Source organism: Equus przewalskii, chromosome 7, assembly GCF_037783145.1.
Source record: "Equus przewalskii isolate Varuska chromosome 7, EquPr2, whole genome shotgun sequence".
Lineage (NCBI taxonomy): Eukaryota > Metazoa > Chordata > Mammalia > Perissodactyla > Equidae > Equus > Equus przewalskii.
This window is the reverse complement of record NC_091837.1, coordinates 45,461,333-45,475,989: the sequence shown is the minus strand read 5'-3', so window position 1 is coordinate 45,475,989 and position 14,657 is coordinate 45,461,333. Positions and strand designations below refer to the sequence as shown.

Here is a 14,657-nt window from a genome sequence, read left to right as displayed (position 1 = left end):
AGAATTCTTTATATATTCTTGATACTTAGGACCTTATCAGAGATATGATTTACAAATATTTTCTCCTATTCTTTGGATTGCCTTTTTACTCTCTTTTTTTAAAAAAAACAGTAGATTGGCACCTGAGCTAACATCTGTTGCCAATCTTCTCCTCTTCCCCCTCCTCCTCAAAGCCCCCTGGTACATAGTTGTATATTCTACTTGTAAGTGCCTTCAGTTGTGCTATGTGGGACACCACCTCAGCATGGTCTGATGAGCAGTACCGTGTCCACACCCAGGATGTGAACCGGCAAAACCCTGGGCCACCAAAGCAGAATATGTGAAATTAACCACTTGGCCATGGGGCCAGCCCCCTGTCTTATTACTCTCTTGATAGCATCCTTTGATGCACAAAAGTTTTTAATTTTAATGAAGTCCAGTTTATTTTTTCTTTTTTCACTTGTGCTTTCAGTGTCCTATTTAAGACACCATTGCCAAATCCAAAATCAGGAAGATTGGCCCCTATGTTTTCCTCTAGGAATTTTATAGTTTTAACTCTTTAATTTAGGTCTTTGACCCATTTTGAGGTAACTTTTGTATGTGCTGTGAGGTAAGGATCCAACTTCATTTTTTTGCATGTGAATATCCAGTTGTCTTGCATTGACTGATTCTTTTCAATGTTAATTCAACCTTGTATTCCTTGGATCAACCTAATTTTGTCATCATGTATAATTATTTTTATATGTTATTGGATTTGATTTGCTAATATTGAGTTAAGAATTTTTTTATTTATATTCATGAGGAATATTGTTCTGCAGTTTTCTTGTAATGTTTTTATTGTCTTTGGTATTAACGTTATCCCCATAGAAAGAACTAGGAGGTATTTTTTCCTCTTCAGTTTTCAGGAGGAATTTGTGTAGAGTTGGTATAATTTTTTCATTAAATATTTAATTGAATTAACCAGTGAAACTGTCTGGATCTAGAGTTTACTTTGTGGGAAAGTTTTAAACTACACATTCAATTTCTTTAATAGATATAGGGCTATTCAGGTCATTAATTTCTTCCTGCCTGAGCCTTAGTAGTTGATGTCTTTCAATGAATTTATCTATTTCATCTAAGTTATCCAATTTATTGGTATAAAGTTGTTCATAATATTGCTTTAATATCATGTTAATATCTGTAGAATCTGTAGTGATGTCACCTCTCTCATTTCTGATATTGGTAACATGTCTTCTCTTTTTGTTCTCTTCAGTCTGACTAGAGGGCTATTAATTTTATCAATCTTTTAAAAGGAGCAGCTTTGATATTATTTATATTTCTCTACTATTTTTTGTTTTCTATTGTGTTGACTTTTGCTCTTATCTTTTTCATTTCCTTTATTCTGTTTACCATAGGTTGCATTTGCTGTTCTATGTTTAATTTCTTAAGATGGCAGTTGAGCATTGAGTTGAGACCTTTATTCTTTTGTACAATTGGTGTCTAGTGCTATAAATGTCCTCTAAGTACTGCTTAAACTGCATCCCACAAACTCTGGTTGTTGTGTTTTCATTTTACTTCAGTTCAAAATACTTTCTAATTTCCCTTTTGATTTTTTTATTTAACCTGTAGAGTATGAATTATCTAGCTTCCAAATATTTTGGGATTTGGTAAATATCTTTTGGCTATTAATTTCTATTTAATTCCATTGTGGTCAGGCAACATACTTTATGTCTTGAATCCTCTAAAATTCATTGAGATTTGTTTTATGGCCCAAAATATTGTCTGTCTTGCTAAATATTCTATATGTACTTGGAAAACTATCTATTCTGCTAGTTTTGAGTGGAATGTTCTATAAATGCCAATTAGGTTAGTTTTTCAGTTTTTCTATGTTTTTTCTGATTTTCTGCCTACATATTCTATCAATTATTGTACGAGTGATGTTGAGATCTCTGGCTATAATTGTGAATTTATCTGTTTCTCCTCATAGTTCTATCAGTTTTTGCTTCCTGTATTTTGAGGCTGTTTTATTAGGCTCATAAATGTTTAAGATTGTTACGTCCTCTTGATACATTGACTCTTTTATCATTGTGAAACATCACTCTTTCTCCCTAGTGATATTTTTTATTCTGAAATCTACCTTGTCTGATAGTAAGAAAGCAGATTGAACTTTCTTTTCATTAGTGTTAGCATGGTATATCCTTTTCATTCTTTTACTTTTAAATTATTTTTGTCTTTATATTTAAAGTGGGTTTTTTATAGGAAGCACGTAGTTGAGCCTTGCTTTTTAATCCAATCTTGCAATCATTTCCTTTTAATTGGGGCACGTAGGCCATTTACACTTAAATGTAACTGTTGGTGTGCTTGGGTTTAAGTCCACCAGCTTGTATTTGTTACTTCTATCTCTTCTTTGTCCCATTTTTCATTTTTCCTGCCTTCTTTTGGATTAACTGTATTTTCATGATTCCATTTTATTCCCGTTGTTGGCTTATTAGCTACTCTTCATTATATTTTTTAGTGGTTGCTATACAGATTACAACGTATACCTTTAATTGACTATAATCTACCTTCAAGTAAAATTATATTGCTTCATACAACTAGAATATACAACTATGTAGTGGGGGGCTTTGGGCAGAAGAAGAAAAAAACGAAGATTGGCAACAGATGTTAGCTAAGGTGCCAGTCTTTAAAAAAAATTATATCACTTCATATATAAGAACTTACAATAGTATGCTTCCATTCCTCCATTTCCCAGGTTTGTGCTATTGTTATTAAACATTTTACTTCTACATATATTAAAGCTCCATAATATATTGTATTATTGTTGCTTTAAACTATCAATTATCTTTAAAGAGATTTAAATAATAAGAGCAAAAGTCTTACCTCTATCCACAATGTTACAACTTCCAGTGTTCTTTGTTCCTTTGTGTAGCTCCAAGTTTCCATGTAGCATCAGTTTCTTTCTCAAAGGGCATCTTTTAACCTTTCTTATAGCACACGTCTACTTGTGATGAATTCTTTAAGCTTTTTTAAATTGAAAAAGTCATTACTTTGTCATTATTTTTAAAAGATATTTTTGCTGCATATCGCACTACCTTGACAGCTTTTTCTTTCAAAGAGGAGTAAAGATACCGCAGCCATAGGTAGATTTCTTACCCCATGTACTGAACGTAGGTGAATGCTCTACCGGGACCCTGTGCAGCTCTCTGGGGTTTTCTCTGTGCAGCTCTCTCCTCTCCCACATTCTGCCTTGCAAACTCTAGCTGCATTGCCCTTGTTGGAATCCCGGCGATGTCTCATCGAGTCAGGGAGACTGCTGGCTCCACAAGGGGACTACTCCTTGTGTTGTGGCCTGGAAATTTGCACCAGTCGGTAATTAGGGGCAATCAGAGACCTCATCTGTTTCCCATATCTCAGTGATCAATGTCCTTGATTGTCTGATGTCAAATGTCTTTAAAACTGTGGTTTCACATGTTTTTTCAGTGTTTCGGTTGTTTCAGATAGAAGAGTAAATTCAGTCATTCTTACTCCATCGTGGCCAGAAGCAGAAGTCATACATATAGATTTTATTTGACCTATAAGTGGGGTAAGCCGTGTTATTTAACACTATTCTCTGACTTGGAAGGTCATGGAATAAATGGAAACCATGGAGAAAAAAGAGCATTCTTGTTTAAAAGATCCAAATTGAAAGTCTCTCTACCTTTCTATCTCTAAAACTTGGGAGTTAGATACAATAAACTTCAATAACCTCTTTTAGGTGTAAGTTCCATGATTCAACATTCCAGCAGTGTTTCCTCAATTTTAGAGTAGCGTTATACACAGATGGAGACTCTTAATTGGGGTCCAGGCACAGTCTACTGGTCTTGCCTTTCTGCTTATTGCCATATTCCCCATGTTGCTCTATTGCTGTCATAATCTCTAGTTTGGAAACAAGATAAGTGTGAATAAGTGTGTGGTACAGGTTCTGGCCTCCTGCCCCCATTGCAACTCAGCTACCTTTCATAAGGTTAAATATTTACGATGTATTTTGGAGCAATTTGTAAAGCCATCATCTTTGGTTTTCACAACTAAAAGTGTCAAGGGGAGGTAGAAGCTTTGAAATTATACACTTTTGGTTATTTATTAACATTGTCAAATTGACGAATTGACGTATGTCTTTAGTGGTCATATAGAGAGAAGCTAGGGGTCTCACAGCAACTTTCTGGAAAGGAAACTCCAGAATGTTATTTTTCTGGTGTATGTATATTTAATATTTCCATCTATATCTTTGTAAACTACTTCTTAACTGCCTGGGATCTTTATCTGAGATCATCCAAGTGAGAGCCAGCGCTACTGCAAGGACTGCTTGCCTTCAACATCCAGGGAATGAGAGGAGAAAACTCTTCCTAGAATAAACGGGTAGTAAATCACTTTATGGCCTCTTTTTCTTCCTCTTCAACTCTCTCGGCCCTGTCCCTGCCATTCCTTTATGAAACAGGTGAAGTTGGGTAACAGTGAATGTCTGGAGCAGGATTTGCATGTTCAGAGGTGCGTGTATGCAAAGGGAAAGCCAAGCTCCTTTCATTTAGATTAATGGGATGGGAATGGGAGCCGATGGGAGCAGATTTTGACAATTTGCGTAAAAGTCTCTGGTCTTTCTTATCTCCGGTTGGTGGAGCCATCTCCTTCTCTCCTAGTATACCTTTTGTACATTACAAAATAATACTTAGACCTTCAGGACACACTTAATGCTACGGGGATAGAATGCTGGGATTCACAAGGAGCTTGTGAATGACACCTGCCATCTCAGCAGGTCTGTGAACACACAGACTAAGGCATAGGTGTTGAAGGAGAGTACCAGCAATCTATTATGAGAGCACCTCCCCATTTCAAGAAGCAAATGTTTCAGTGAATAGGATTATGGTACTCTCGTTTCTCACCAAAATTACCTCTATTTCTAGAAAATTCTGAGTTTTTTTAAATCTTCGTCCTTCACACATTAAAGCGCATGGCCTCAAAACTGGGTGGAACAAACATGTGGAAAGGTAGCATTGTTTTCTCTTTTAGCGCAATGTCAACTACTATACAAGATCTCTTTTGATCGTTAAGTGACTTAAATATGTAAATATTTGGGCTTGTGATTTGTGCCTTTTCAACTAAGCAGGATGTTTAAACAAAAGCTAAAGTCGAGACAGCACTTCTGAAAGCCAGTTCAGGGACCACAGACTTGGAAAGACCTTTGGCAGTCAAAAACATCCCCCCTTTGCCAACCCAGAAGCTTTGGATCAATCCCCACTCCTCACAGATTCCTTGGAGTACAACATAGCCTAGTTCCTACTCTTGGTATTATATTTGGCAAACCACCTCTTTTCTTTGCCAAGTTAACAATACCATGACCTAGCCAAATAGTTCTTTACAGGACACCTGAATTTTAAAGGTGTGGCATTTGTGCATTTCAAATTTCAAAAGCCTGAAACTTGGCATAATTCCTGATATGTCTCATACACTTTTTCTTTTTCTTTCTTTCTTCCTTCCTTTTGTGTGTCTTTTTGTCTTTCCTTCCTCCCACTCTTTCTTCCTTTTTACATGTTTGTCAAGACAATTCAGTTTGCAAAAAGAAAAACGACCATCTGAATCCCAAGCCTATGGCCTCCATTTGACCCCAAAACAAGACTATAAAGAAGAATTGTGAGTGAGACCTCTCAGGCGTTGGTTAGTTACCTGGGGTCAGTAACCAAGGGGTGACCTCATGCTCCTGTGCTGAGGGAAATGCCCTTCTGGGGCATGGTCAGTTCAAGGACAGTTTGTTGAGACTCCTAACCTAGGTTCCTATAGTGACAGCCCATCAAGGCTACTAGCACCTCCCCGGCTGGTACTAAAAGAAGACTGGCAACATGCTGGGCCCTCTCCAAAGTTATCAGAGGATAACAAGCCCACTGTCATCATTTTCCATTTCCTCCCTTTCTTTTATTTGGCAAATACATTACAATTATTTGGAGTAGAGAGAGTCTTTATGTATAAAACGTATTCTATTTTCCTTTGCTGAAAGAGATCTTCAGGCAAAAGAATGATGAACATGGAGGATTTTAAATAACCAATGGATGCTTCTGTTGAGGTAGTTTTAAAGTCTCTCCATAGGACAGTGCTAACCACATACAAATGGGGAGCAGGAGAGTTCCTCCCCACTGAATTTGTGAACAAGGACTGCATTATAACGCCTAGGTTCCTCCACACGCTATTATAACTGGGAAGCTGATCTGACAAGAAAGAGTCAACCTCTTTTTTAGGAAGTTTTAATTCTTGATCTCAATCTCCTCACCCCCATGCCTTTCTTTTGATCTATCCTTTATTTTATATAATGAGATGTCTTGGGTTCTTGGGTTTTACATCAGTTAAAGGGTGCCATTTCACGAAATACCAAGATGGTTGCACTTTTGAAGAGTAGCATTTTCAGATCCCACATCTATTCAGCCTTGACAGAAGGCTTAGTGCAAAATGTCTAAAGGCTTCTACAAAGAAAGAAAGAACAGCAGAGGACTAATGTTTCTCCCTTTGAAACTAGATTTAGCCCTGAAAAGCAACCATTATGTCAATGAGATGGATAAAGAAGATAACCAGAGGCCAGAGGATTCTGTAACGGAATGACTGACTCTCCCTAAGATAAGCTCATGACTTGAGTTCCACATAGTTGAACACCTTGCAGATCCGAAGCATGTATGTTCTAAAGATACTGACTGTTTTGGGGTTTGTTTTTTGTTTTCCTGCTTTTTCTCCCCAAATCCCCCTAGCACGTAGTTGCATATTTTAGGGGTGGGTCCTTCTAGTTGTGGCATGTGGGACACTGCCTCAACGTGGCCTGACATGTCCACACCTGGGATCTGAACCAGCGAAACACCAGCGGCCGAAGGGGAGCGCGCAAACTTAACCATTCAGCCACGGGGTCGGACCCTGTGCTTGGCTTTTGTTCATGACTTATTTTGTTTAACTACAGCCCCATCAGACAGGAGGATGAGAATGGACCTCTGCAATTTACCATCTGTGTGTTGATTTGTAACCTGCTGTACAAAAAAGTCACGGGAGGGGGGCAGAAAATCTTCTAATGAGAAATATAAACTTGTTTCATAGAAGGAGCACAAAGCAACAGCAGAGTGAATGCTAACAAGTGACTTTCACTCTTCAGAACAGACAGGGCATTGTGTCCCATACTGGTTGATCCAGTCTTTGGTTTCATGGTTTTCTGCTCCTTAGGCCAAAATATTAGCCGGTGCTTTTCAGAAGTTGTAATTATTACACATTGTGCCTTCAAGGCATGAAGGACCAAAGAAGCTTCAAGATTGGAAATTGTGGGTTTGGAAACAGCCAGCCACTGGGTTCAGCTTTAGGTTTATACCATCCACCAGCAACTGATTTATTCTTCTTAAAAATACCGGAATTAATCCAATGTCTCTTTCTTGGTTCCCTTCAAAATTTTAGAACAACAGTAACAACTCGATTGCACCCTTCACCCAGAAGGAACTTTGCACATGAAAGACATAAAATGTTTTCTAGAGCAGAACATTTTTTGAAAGCTCTGGATGGAAGAAAGCATTTGGTTGAGGAACTTAACTGATAGAAACAGTGCAGCCTGGACAGGGCTGCCTGAGTTCAAAGGCACCGCTTTTAATCCCAAACCATTTTAATTTTACTTAACTTTTATTTCTTTCTGGGTGACTAAACTGCAAACTTCTACTAATCTACTGCCAAGTAATTTTTCTTAGGAAGGTGGCTACTTTACAAGATTCATAGCCAGGAGCCCTCTGTCAGGAATGCCAGTATGGATTTGTGTAGATAAAAACAGAGGCACAGGACAGCAGGTCATTCTGCTTTGTGTGTGGAACCGACTCTCTCTCTCTCTGGCAAGTCTGCTCCGATTGAAATCAATAAGGCACTAGTACTTCTTTAAGTTTGGAAATGTAATGCCTCTGGCAATACATGATCTTGGAGAGGGAAGCCTAGTGTTTTCATAGTTGGGATTTTGTGTCAGTAGAACAGCCAGAATGTCAACTGTTGCAAGGAGAGTCATCCAATTCACACATACGCAGCTGGAGAGAAAGCTCAGTTTCAGGAGATGACATTTAACATTTTGGAGATGAACAAGAAGAATGCAGAAATGGCCCTACTGCAGCCAGGAAATGAGTGGCTGTTGCTAACATGGTTCTTCCTTTCAGTGCTTAGATGAGAGGTCTATAACATTGCTGTCAGGCTGTTACACTATGTAATTTTTTTTTTTTTAAAGATTTTTTTTTTTTTCCTTTTTCTCCCCAAAGCCCCCCAGTACATAGTTGTATATTCTTCGTTGTGGGTCCTTCTAGTTGTGGCATGTGGGACGCTGCCTCAGCGTGGTTTGATGAGCAGTGCCATGTCCGCGCCCAGGATTCGAACCAACGAAACACTGGGCCGCCTGCAGTGGAGCGCGCGAACTTAACCACTTGGCCACGGGGCCAGCCCCTATGTAATTTTTTTTTAAATGGCCCATCTGAGAGTTAAAGAACTTATAAAATGACCAGGCCTTAATACCTTCAACAGAAGTAATTTCTGGAAAACAGCAAACAGTGAGATGGGCCAGTTTTAGCTGGTCTGTCTTCATAAAATGGATCACAACATATCTGATCATTTTGGCCGTCCTAATAACTAACATAGATAGTGTTAGTGCAGCCACTTTTTTTCTTGAAATTTATTCTCTAGGGAAAAAAGTGGATTTATTGAGATGATTGTACTGTCTCCTTTTTGTGACTTCCAGCCTTTCTACAGTCTTGCAAATAACTACTTACCTGTATTGCTCTGGTCATTCTTTATTTTCAATGGACCGGAGTATTAGTATTAATTAACTTTAATAGAGTGTTCCAGGAGAGTTAAGAAAAAATATATGTGGTTTATTAAATATTGTATGGACACTGTTTAGTGCATTATCTTTTAAGGCTGGCACTATTGAATATGAAACATTAACTGAAAATCAATTGGCAAATAAGCCATCTTAAAATGGCATAATCAGAAGCTAGTCAAGAAATGTACCACCTCACACCCATCAGGATGCCTGCTATCAAAAAAACAGGAAACATGGATTGGCAAGGATGTGGAGAAATGGAACTCTTGCATACTGTTGGTGGGAATATAAAATGGTGTAGTTGCTATGGAGAATAGTATGGCATTTCCTCAGAAAATGAAAAACAGAATTACCATATAGTTCAGCAATTCTATTTCTGAGTATATACTCAAAAGAATTGAAAGCAGGTTCTCAAAGAGCTATTTGTACACTCATGTTCATAGCAAAATTATTCACAATAGCCAAAAGGTAGAAGAAACTCAAGTGTCCATCAATAGAAGAATGGATAAACAAATGTGGTATATACATACAATAGAATACTATTCAGCCTTCACAAGGAAGGAAATTCTGACACATGCTACAACACAGATGAAACTTGAAGACATTATGTTAAGTGAAATAAACCAGTCACAAAAGGACAAATATTCTAGATTCCACTTATAGGAGAGACCAAAAATAGTCAAATTTATAGAGACAGAAATAATGGTGGTGGCCAGAGGCTGGGGTGGGGGTGGGGGATGGGGAGGTGTTTAGTGGGTATAGAGTTTCAATTAGGGAAGATGAAAAAGTTCTGGAGATGGATGATGCTGATAGTTGCACAACAATGTGAATAATGTACTTAATGCCACTGAACTGTCATATACTTGAAAATGGTTAAAGTGGTAAATTTCATATTATGTGTATTTTTTCACAATAAAAAATAAATTAAATATTAGGTCAGGAAGTCACCTTAAAAAAAAGAAAGAAATACAGAGTGGGGTAACAACACCTGATGCTGCCTTCGATGGACTCATATCCTTCATCATTGTTTCCTGCCTGCTCCAGGAACCAAGGAAGCTTTTTTTGGGTGTGTTTTAAATTACTTCAGGCCCACACCTTCTCTTGCCCCCTTGTCTGAGAAAGAATTCACTGCTCTTCTTTTCTTCCCCACCCCTCCCACCATCCATATGTCCTCACTTTCATTGTAGGGATCAGCCAGAGACACATAGAGCCATTTGGTTGAGAAACGCAGATCGCACAGACATCCATATAAAATGCTCAGATTGAATCTGTTAACAAGTTGTCTTTTATCACCTTGGTAGAAGGACTATGGGACGGGAAATTAAAGGCACAGAGGAGTTGGGTACTGGAGAACTCTAGAACTGTGAGCTGATTTTGCCCCTAAAGACTTTGTACCAAATTATAGCAGTGACCTATATGACCAAGAGACAGGCGAATCCTTACCAGGGAAAGGAATTCTAATTTTAAGGGAACTTAATGACTCTTTAGTTTGCTTTCAGGAAGTCATACTTGGTAAGAGCTGTCCCTGGAAAAATGTGGTTATGCAGGATTCGCAATAGTCTCAGGCCAGTTGTCACAATAGTCTCAGTTTCAGTTGGGTAGGGTTTCTCCCCCTCCATTTCTAAGCAAATTACACAGACTAAGATCTAGTTGAATTGTTTCCTCACCCCTCACCAACCTGAATTTTAGGACTCATGCCACCTCAGATTTGGGGAGGAAGTTGGACCTTGGACTGGCTTTGATAGCTGTACACATTGCTCCACATCTAAAATTTCTCTAAATATGCTTTAATATTGTCTATGGAACAAAGATGAGAGACCTGTGTTCCTTCTACAAGAGCTGTGGCAATCAGTATGCTTGCATCAAGGGCCTCCCTCCGCAGACTGAGAAAATGAGATGCACCAAGGAAAGCAGAATGATTTTGCTTAAAAAAAACCCCCTTGAGCTAAAATCTCTTTTCTCTATTCCTCCAAGCTTCCGCAGGTTCACTCGATCCAACAGTGTGACGACAGCAGTGCAGGCCGACCTGGACTTCCACGATAATCTGGAAAACTCTCTGGAGTCTATAGAGGACAATTCGTGTCCCGGCCCCGTGGCCAGACAGTTCTCCCGGGACGCCAGCACCTCCACCGTCAGCATTCAGGGCTCAGGAAACCACTACCACGCCTGCGCAGCCGACGATGACTTTGACGCGGATTTTGACCCTTCGATTCTGCCTCCCCCGGATCCCTGGATTGACTCCATCACCGAAGACCCCCTGGAGGCCGTCCAGAGGTCAGTGTGCCACCGGGACGGCCACTGGTTTCTGAAGCTTCTCCAGGCAGAGCGAGACCGCATGGAAGGGTGGTGCCAGCAGATGGAGAGAGAAGAGCGGGAGAACAACCTACCGGAAGACAGTAAGTAACGCAGCCCGCGCATCCCTACACCCCCGGGGTCTGGGCTTCCGCTGTGTCTTGAGGCTGCAATGTCCTCTTCCCTGCCAGTTGCCGTTGACTAGCCCTGCAGTTCCACACCCCAAACCGGAACATGTGGACGAGCTAGGCGAATGCAGCTGAGTCCAGACGCCCTGAAAAGAAAACCTCTGGGCAAATGTCACCCCTTCTCTAGCTCTAGATCCGTGACTTCTAACTTGAGATCTTTTCTTCTCTCAAAAAGACCAAGCTCTACGTGGGGGTGGCCTCGTGTTTCTGACACGGCTCTTCTTGCCTAAGATGTTCCTGAAGTGGTGCTGATGCTCAGGGAATTAACGATAGTCCTAACTAGTTTCAAGGTCCACGGATACACGTGCATTGGGCATTATAATCTTACAGTTGTGTTACTTTCATTGACATCCAATATTAAAACTAGACTGGTAATGTATAGGCCACTAGAGCCCGTGCTTATTTACATTCTTAAACCTGTTTAGCATCTGCTTTCTCAGGTTTTACTGAGGCCACTAAAGCAATTAACACAAATTCCAATTTAATGGTTAAAATAATGATAAAATAAATGATGAATGAATAAAATAACTAACAGAGGCCTTGCACACCATTATTTTCAAATTCGCCCTTTTAACAACAATTCCTATTAACAATTGACAAAGAAGTCACCAGATTACCTCAGTTCTGAGGCATGTTTTGCACATTTTCAACAATTCTGCAATTGGAATTAGTTAATAATCAGTGTGAGTTTTAATGTTGCATGTTTACTTTCCTCTGAAAAACTGTTATTAAATGAATGATGGACCTTCCAACTGACGGTGTTTTTGAGTCAAAGCAGTTTGGCGGTAGGCGTTAAAGCTGACCTTCATTTTTGTGTGAGAACCCCGAGAAGAGCACGCCATGATGTGGCTTTTTAGACCTATTTTTAAAAAGTCACTTAACTTTTTATCATGAAAAAAATTTTAAAACATGCACAAAAGGAGAGAGTTTAATATAATGAACCCCCATGTACCCATCGCCCAGTTCCATAATTGGCCGGTCTTATCTTCCTGTCTTCCCCGACTTGTTGTCATTTTTGCCAGAGCGTCTTGAAGAAAATCCAAGACATCATGTCACTTCGCTATGTATCTCACACTGATAAGGACTTTTTCTTAAATTTTACATAATCATGGTGCATTATCATCCTTAACAAAAATAATGATAATTTCTTGATAATTAGATCTAGAAACAACTGTAAAGCATGCTAAATAGACTTCCTAAGTGAATCAAACTAATTGTGTCAAGGAGCAGTGAGTTTTCCATTAAAGAAAGTGTTTTTTATGAAAACTGAGTCTGGAAAATAATCGACAGCAGGTTGTGGGATTTCCTTTCTGCGTGTACTGTGCTGCTCACAGCTCTTCTCTGTTCCTACTCCTCCTGCCTGGACCCTACCAACTGGCTGACTAGCTTATTTGTCATCTTTATGAGCAGGTTAGAAAACCCATAAGTGGGTTTCTGTAATGTTCCTTTTGTTCTTTCGTATTATGAGTGCAGACAGCTTAGCAGTGGAAAAGTGAGTCTCCTTGACACTTGCCCCTAACAGTGGTGCCACTGCAGGCTCACCTGAGTGTTGGTCCACAAGCAAGACTCACTTTTCCCCCCGGTAACAGGTGAATGAGGCACCACCCAGCAGCAGTGGGTGGGGAGAGGTTTCGGAAAGAAAGTCTTAGCAGTTGCATCTTCGTGTTCTTCTTTCCCCTTGTGGGCATACCCAAAGTATATTAGATTTTCCTAGAAAAAATGACAGTGTCTAAGGAGCAATGGCATTCCGTGCGCTGCTCAACGGAGCAAGCTGTCTTTCAGATTTCAGTTCATTCAATTCATTAATTTGGGACTCATTCTGGCTTCCTTGTTGGCTTCCAATATGACCCAGGGAAGCTATTCATCTAATGTTTTCTTTTAATCTAATGTTTTCTTCCGACCTGAAGCTAGATCTGCTTCTCTCCATGTAGCTTTATAATAATGCATGAGGACAGTCATTGTATGAAGATTTATGAAAATCTTCCTTGAGGCTAAGGAGCTATGAAAACAAGTCAGTGTCTTTTGATACAACCACCTATATTTGAAAGGTGAAAATCTCAGAAAACCAAGTTCTTATTCTATGTTCACGATGAAAAAGAAGCATATTTGTGTTTTGAAATGTACACTACTGGTAAAGTTCCAAAATAATGAACATGAAGGAACTGCCCAATTATTCATTAGTTCCAGAATTTTATTTCAGGTGTTACTTAACATATTGATTTGTGAAATAGGACTTATAGACCTATTCCATAGGAAGATATTTTATTATAACAGTATTCGTTATAATGAGATTTGTTCTAAAGAATAATAATCTGCTGTCTTTGTACATGAAAGTGCCACTGCCCCACCATTAATAAACCATGCTTCTTGAGGATGTTTTCTTCAGAGTAGTGATGAATTTCCTCGGATTTACCTCTTTATTTTACAAGCTCACTGCCTGGAGGGAGGTTCGAGGGTCATGCTTGCAGAGCAGGCAAAGATAACAAGAGGTGGGAGGATTTTTTGGTGCTTTGCTTTAAAGCATCCAGCTGAGTGAATTAGTCTTGGTTGGAGAGTATGCAAGAAACCTGCTTCTTTGGGAAGTTGGTCTCCCCTTGTAGACTGAAACATACTTTAATATCAGAACCCCATTTTCTAATTTAAAAAAAAAATTACTCTCAACACGAATAAATGTAACAGGAGGGACAATGAAGCTCTTTTGGGGAGGGCCTGGGGTCCTGTCTTCTCAGCCTCTACCACTCCCTGGACCAAGATCCCTAACAAACCTCACTCCCCACACAAAAATATCCTAGGGTTCCTAGAATTCAGTTTGAAAGCCAATGATCTATAGTGAAAAATCCAAATTATTAACTTTTAAAATGTAATTTTTTAACTTTAGATCAAACTGTGAATACAAAGTTTAGAGGTACATACCCTTTATGGTTGCTTTTTTAATTGTACAAAACTAGTGCAAATTAGTAACATTTATTCACATAAGCCCATCTAGCCTACAAAATATGGCTCTTCCTTCAAGTCTTAGCTTGGGCCACACCTTCTAGAAGTCTTTGTAGAATGCCTCTCCTCAAGCTGAATTGGGAGTGTCTCCATGGTGCTTCCATAATGGCCTGTACTTTTGCCTCTCAGGTATTTCCAGCATTGTTATATGGTAATCTACGTAGCTCTCTCCTGCACTGAAAAATGAGCTCTCTAAGGACAGAAATTATTTGCCTCATTCATCTTTATATCCACTGCCCCCTGATGGTTCCTGGCACATAATAGGGGATCAGTGAATATGTAATTGAGTCCTGGAAATATTTTCGAAATTCTGCTTTACAAAGTATTTTACTTAGCAAAACCCTTCTTCCTAAGTAGCTACAAAATACTCAATAAGTAACTAGCAC

At 39.3% G+C, this 14,657-nt stretch overlaps 1 protein-coding gene across 27 annotated transcripts in view; it reads left to right on the top strand.

Moving 5' to 3' along the window:
• Positions 1-14,657, top strand: part of DLGAP1 (DLG associated protein 1) — an 843,303-nt gene that overhangs the window by 805,380 nt on the left and 23,266 nt on the right. For all 27 annotated transcript variants that reach the window (XM_070629775.1, XM_070629776.1, XM_070629781.1 and 24 more), the window contains one exon: positions 10,772-11,193. In XM_070629775.1, coding sequence (XP_070485876.1) covers positions 10,772-11,193 — 422 coding nt within the window. The remainder of the gene's footprint in view (positions 1-10,771; positions 11,194-14,657) is intronic.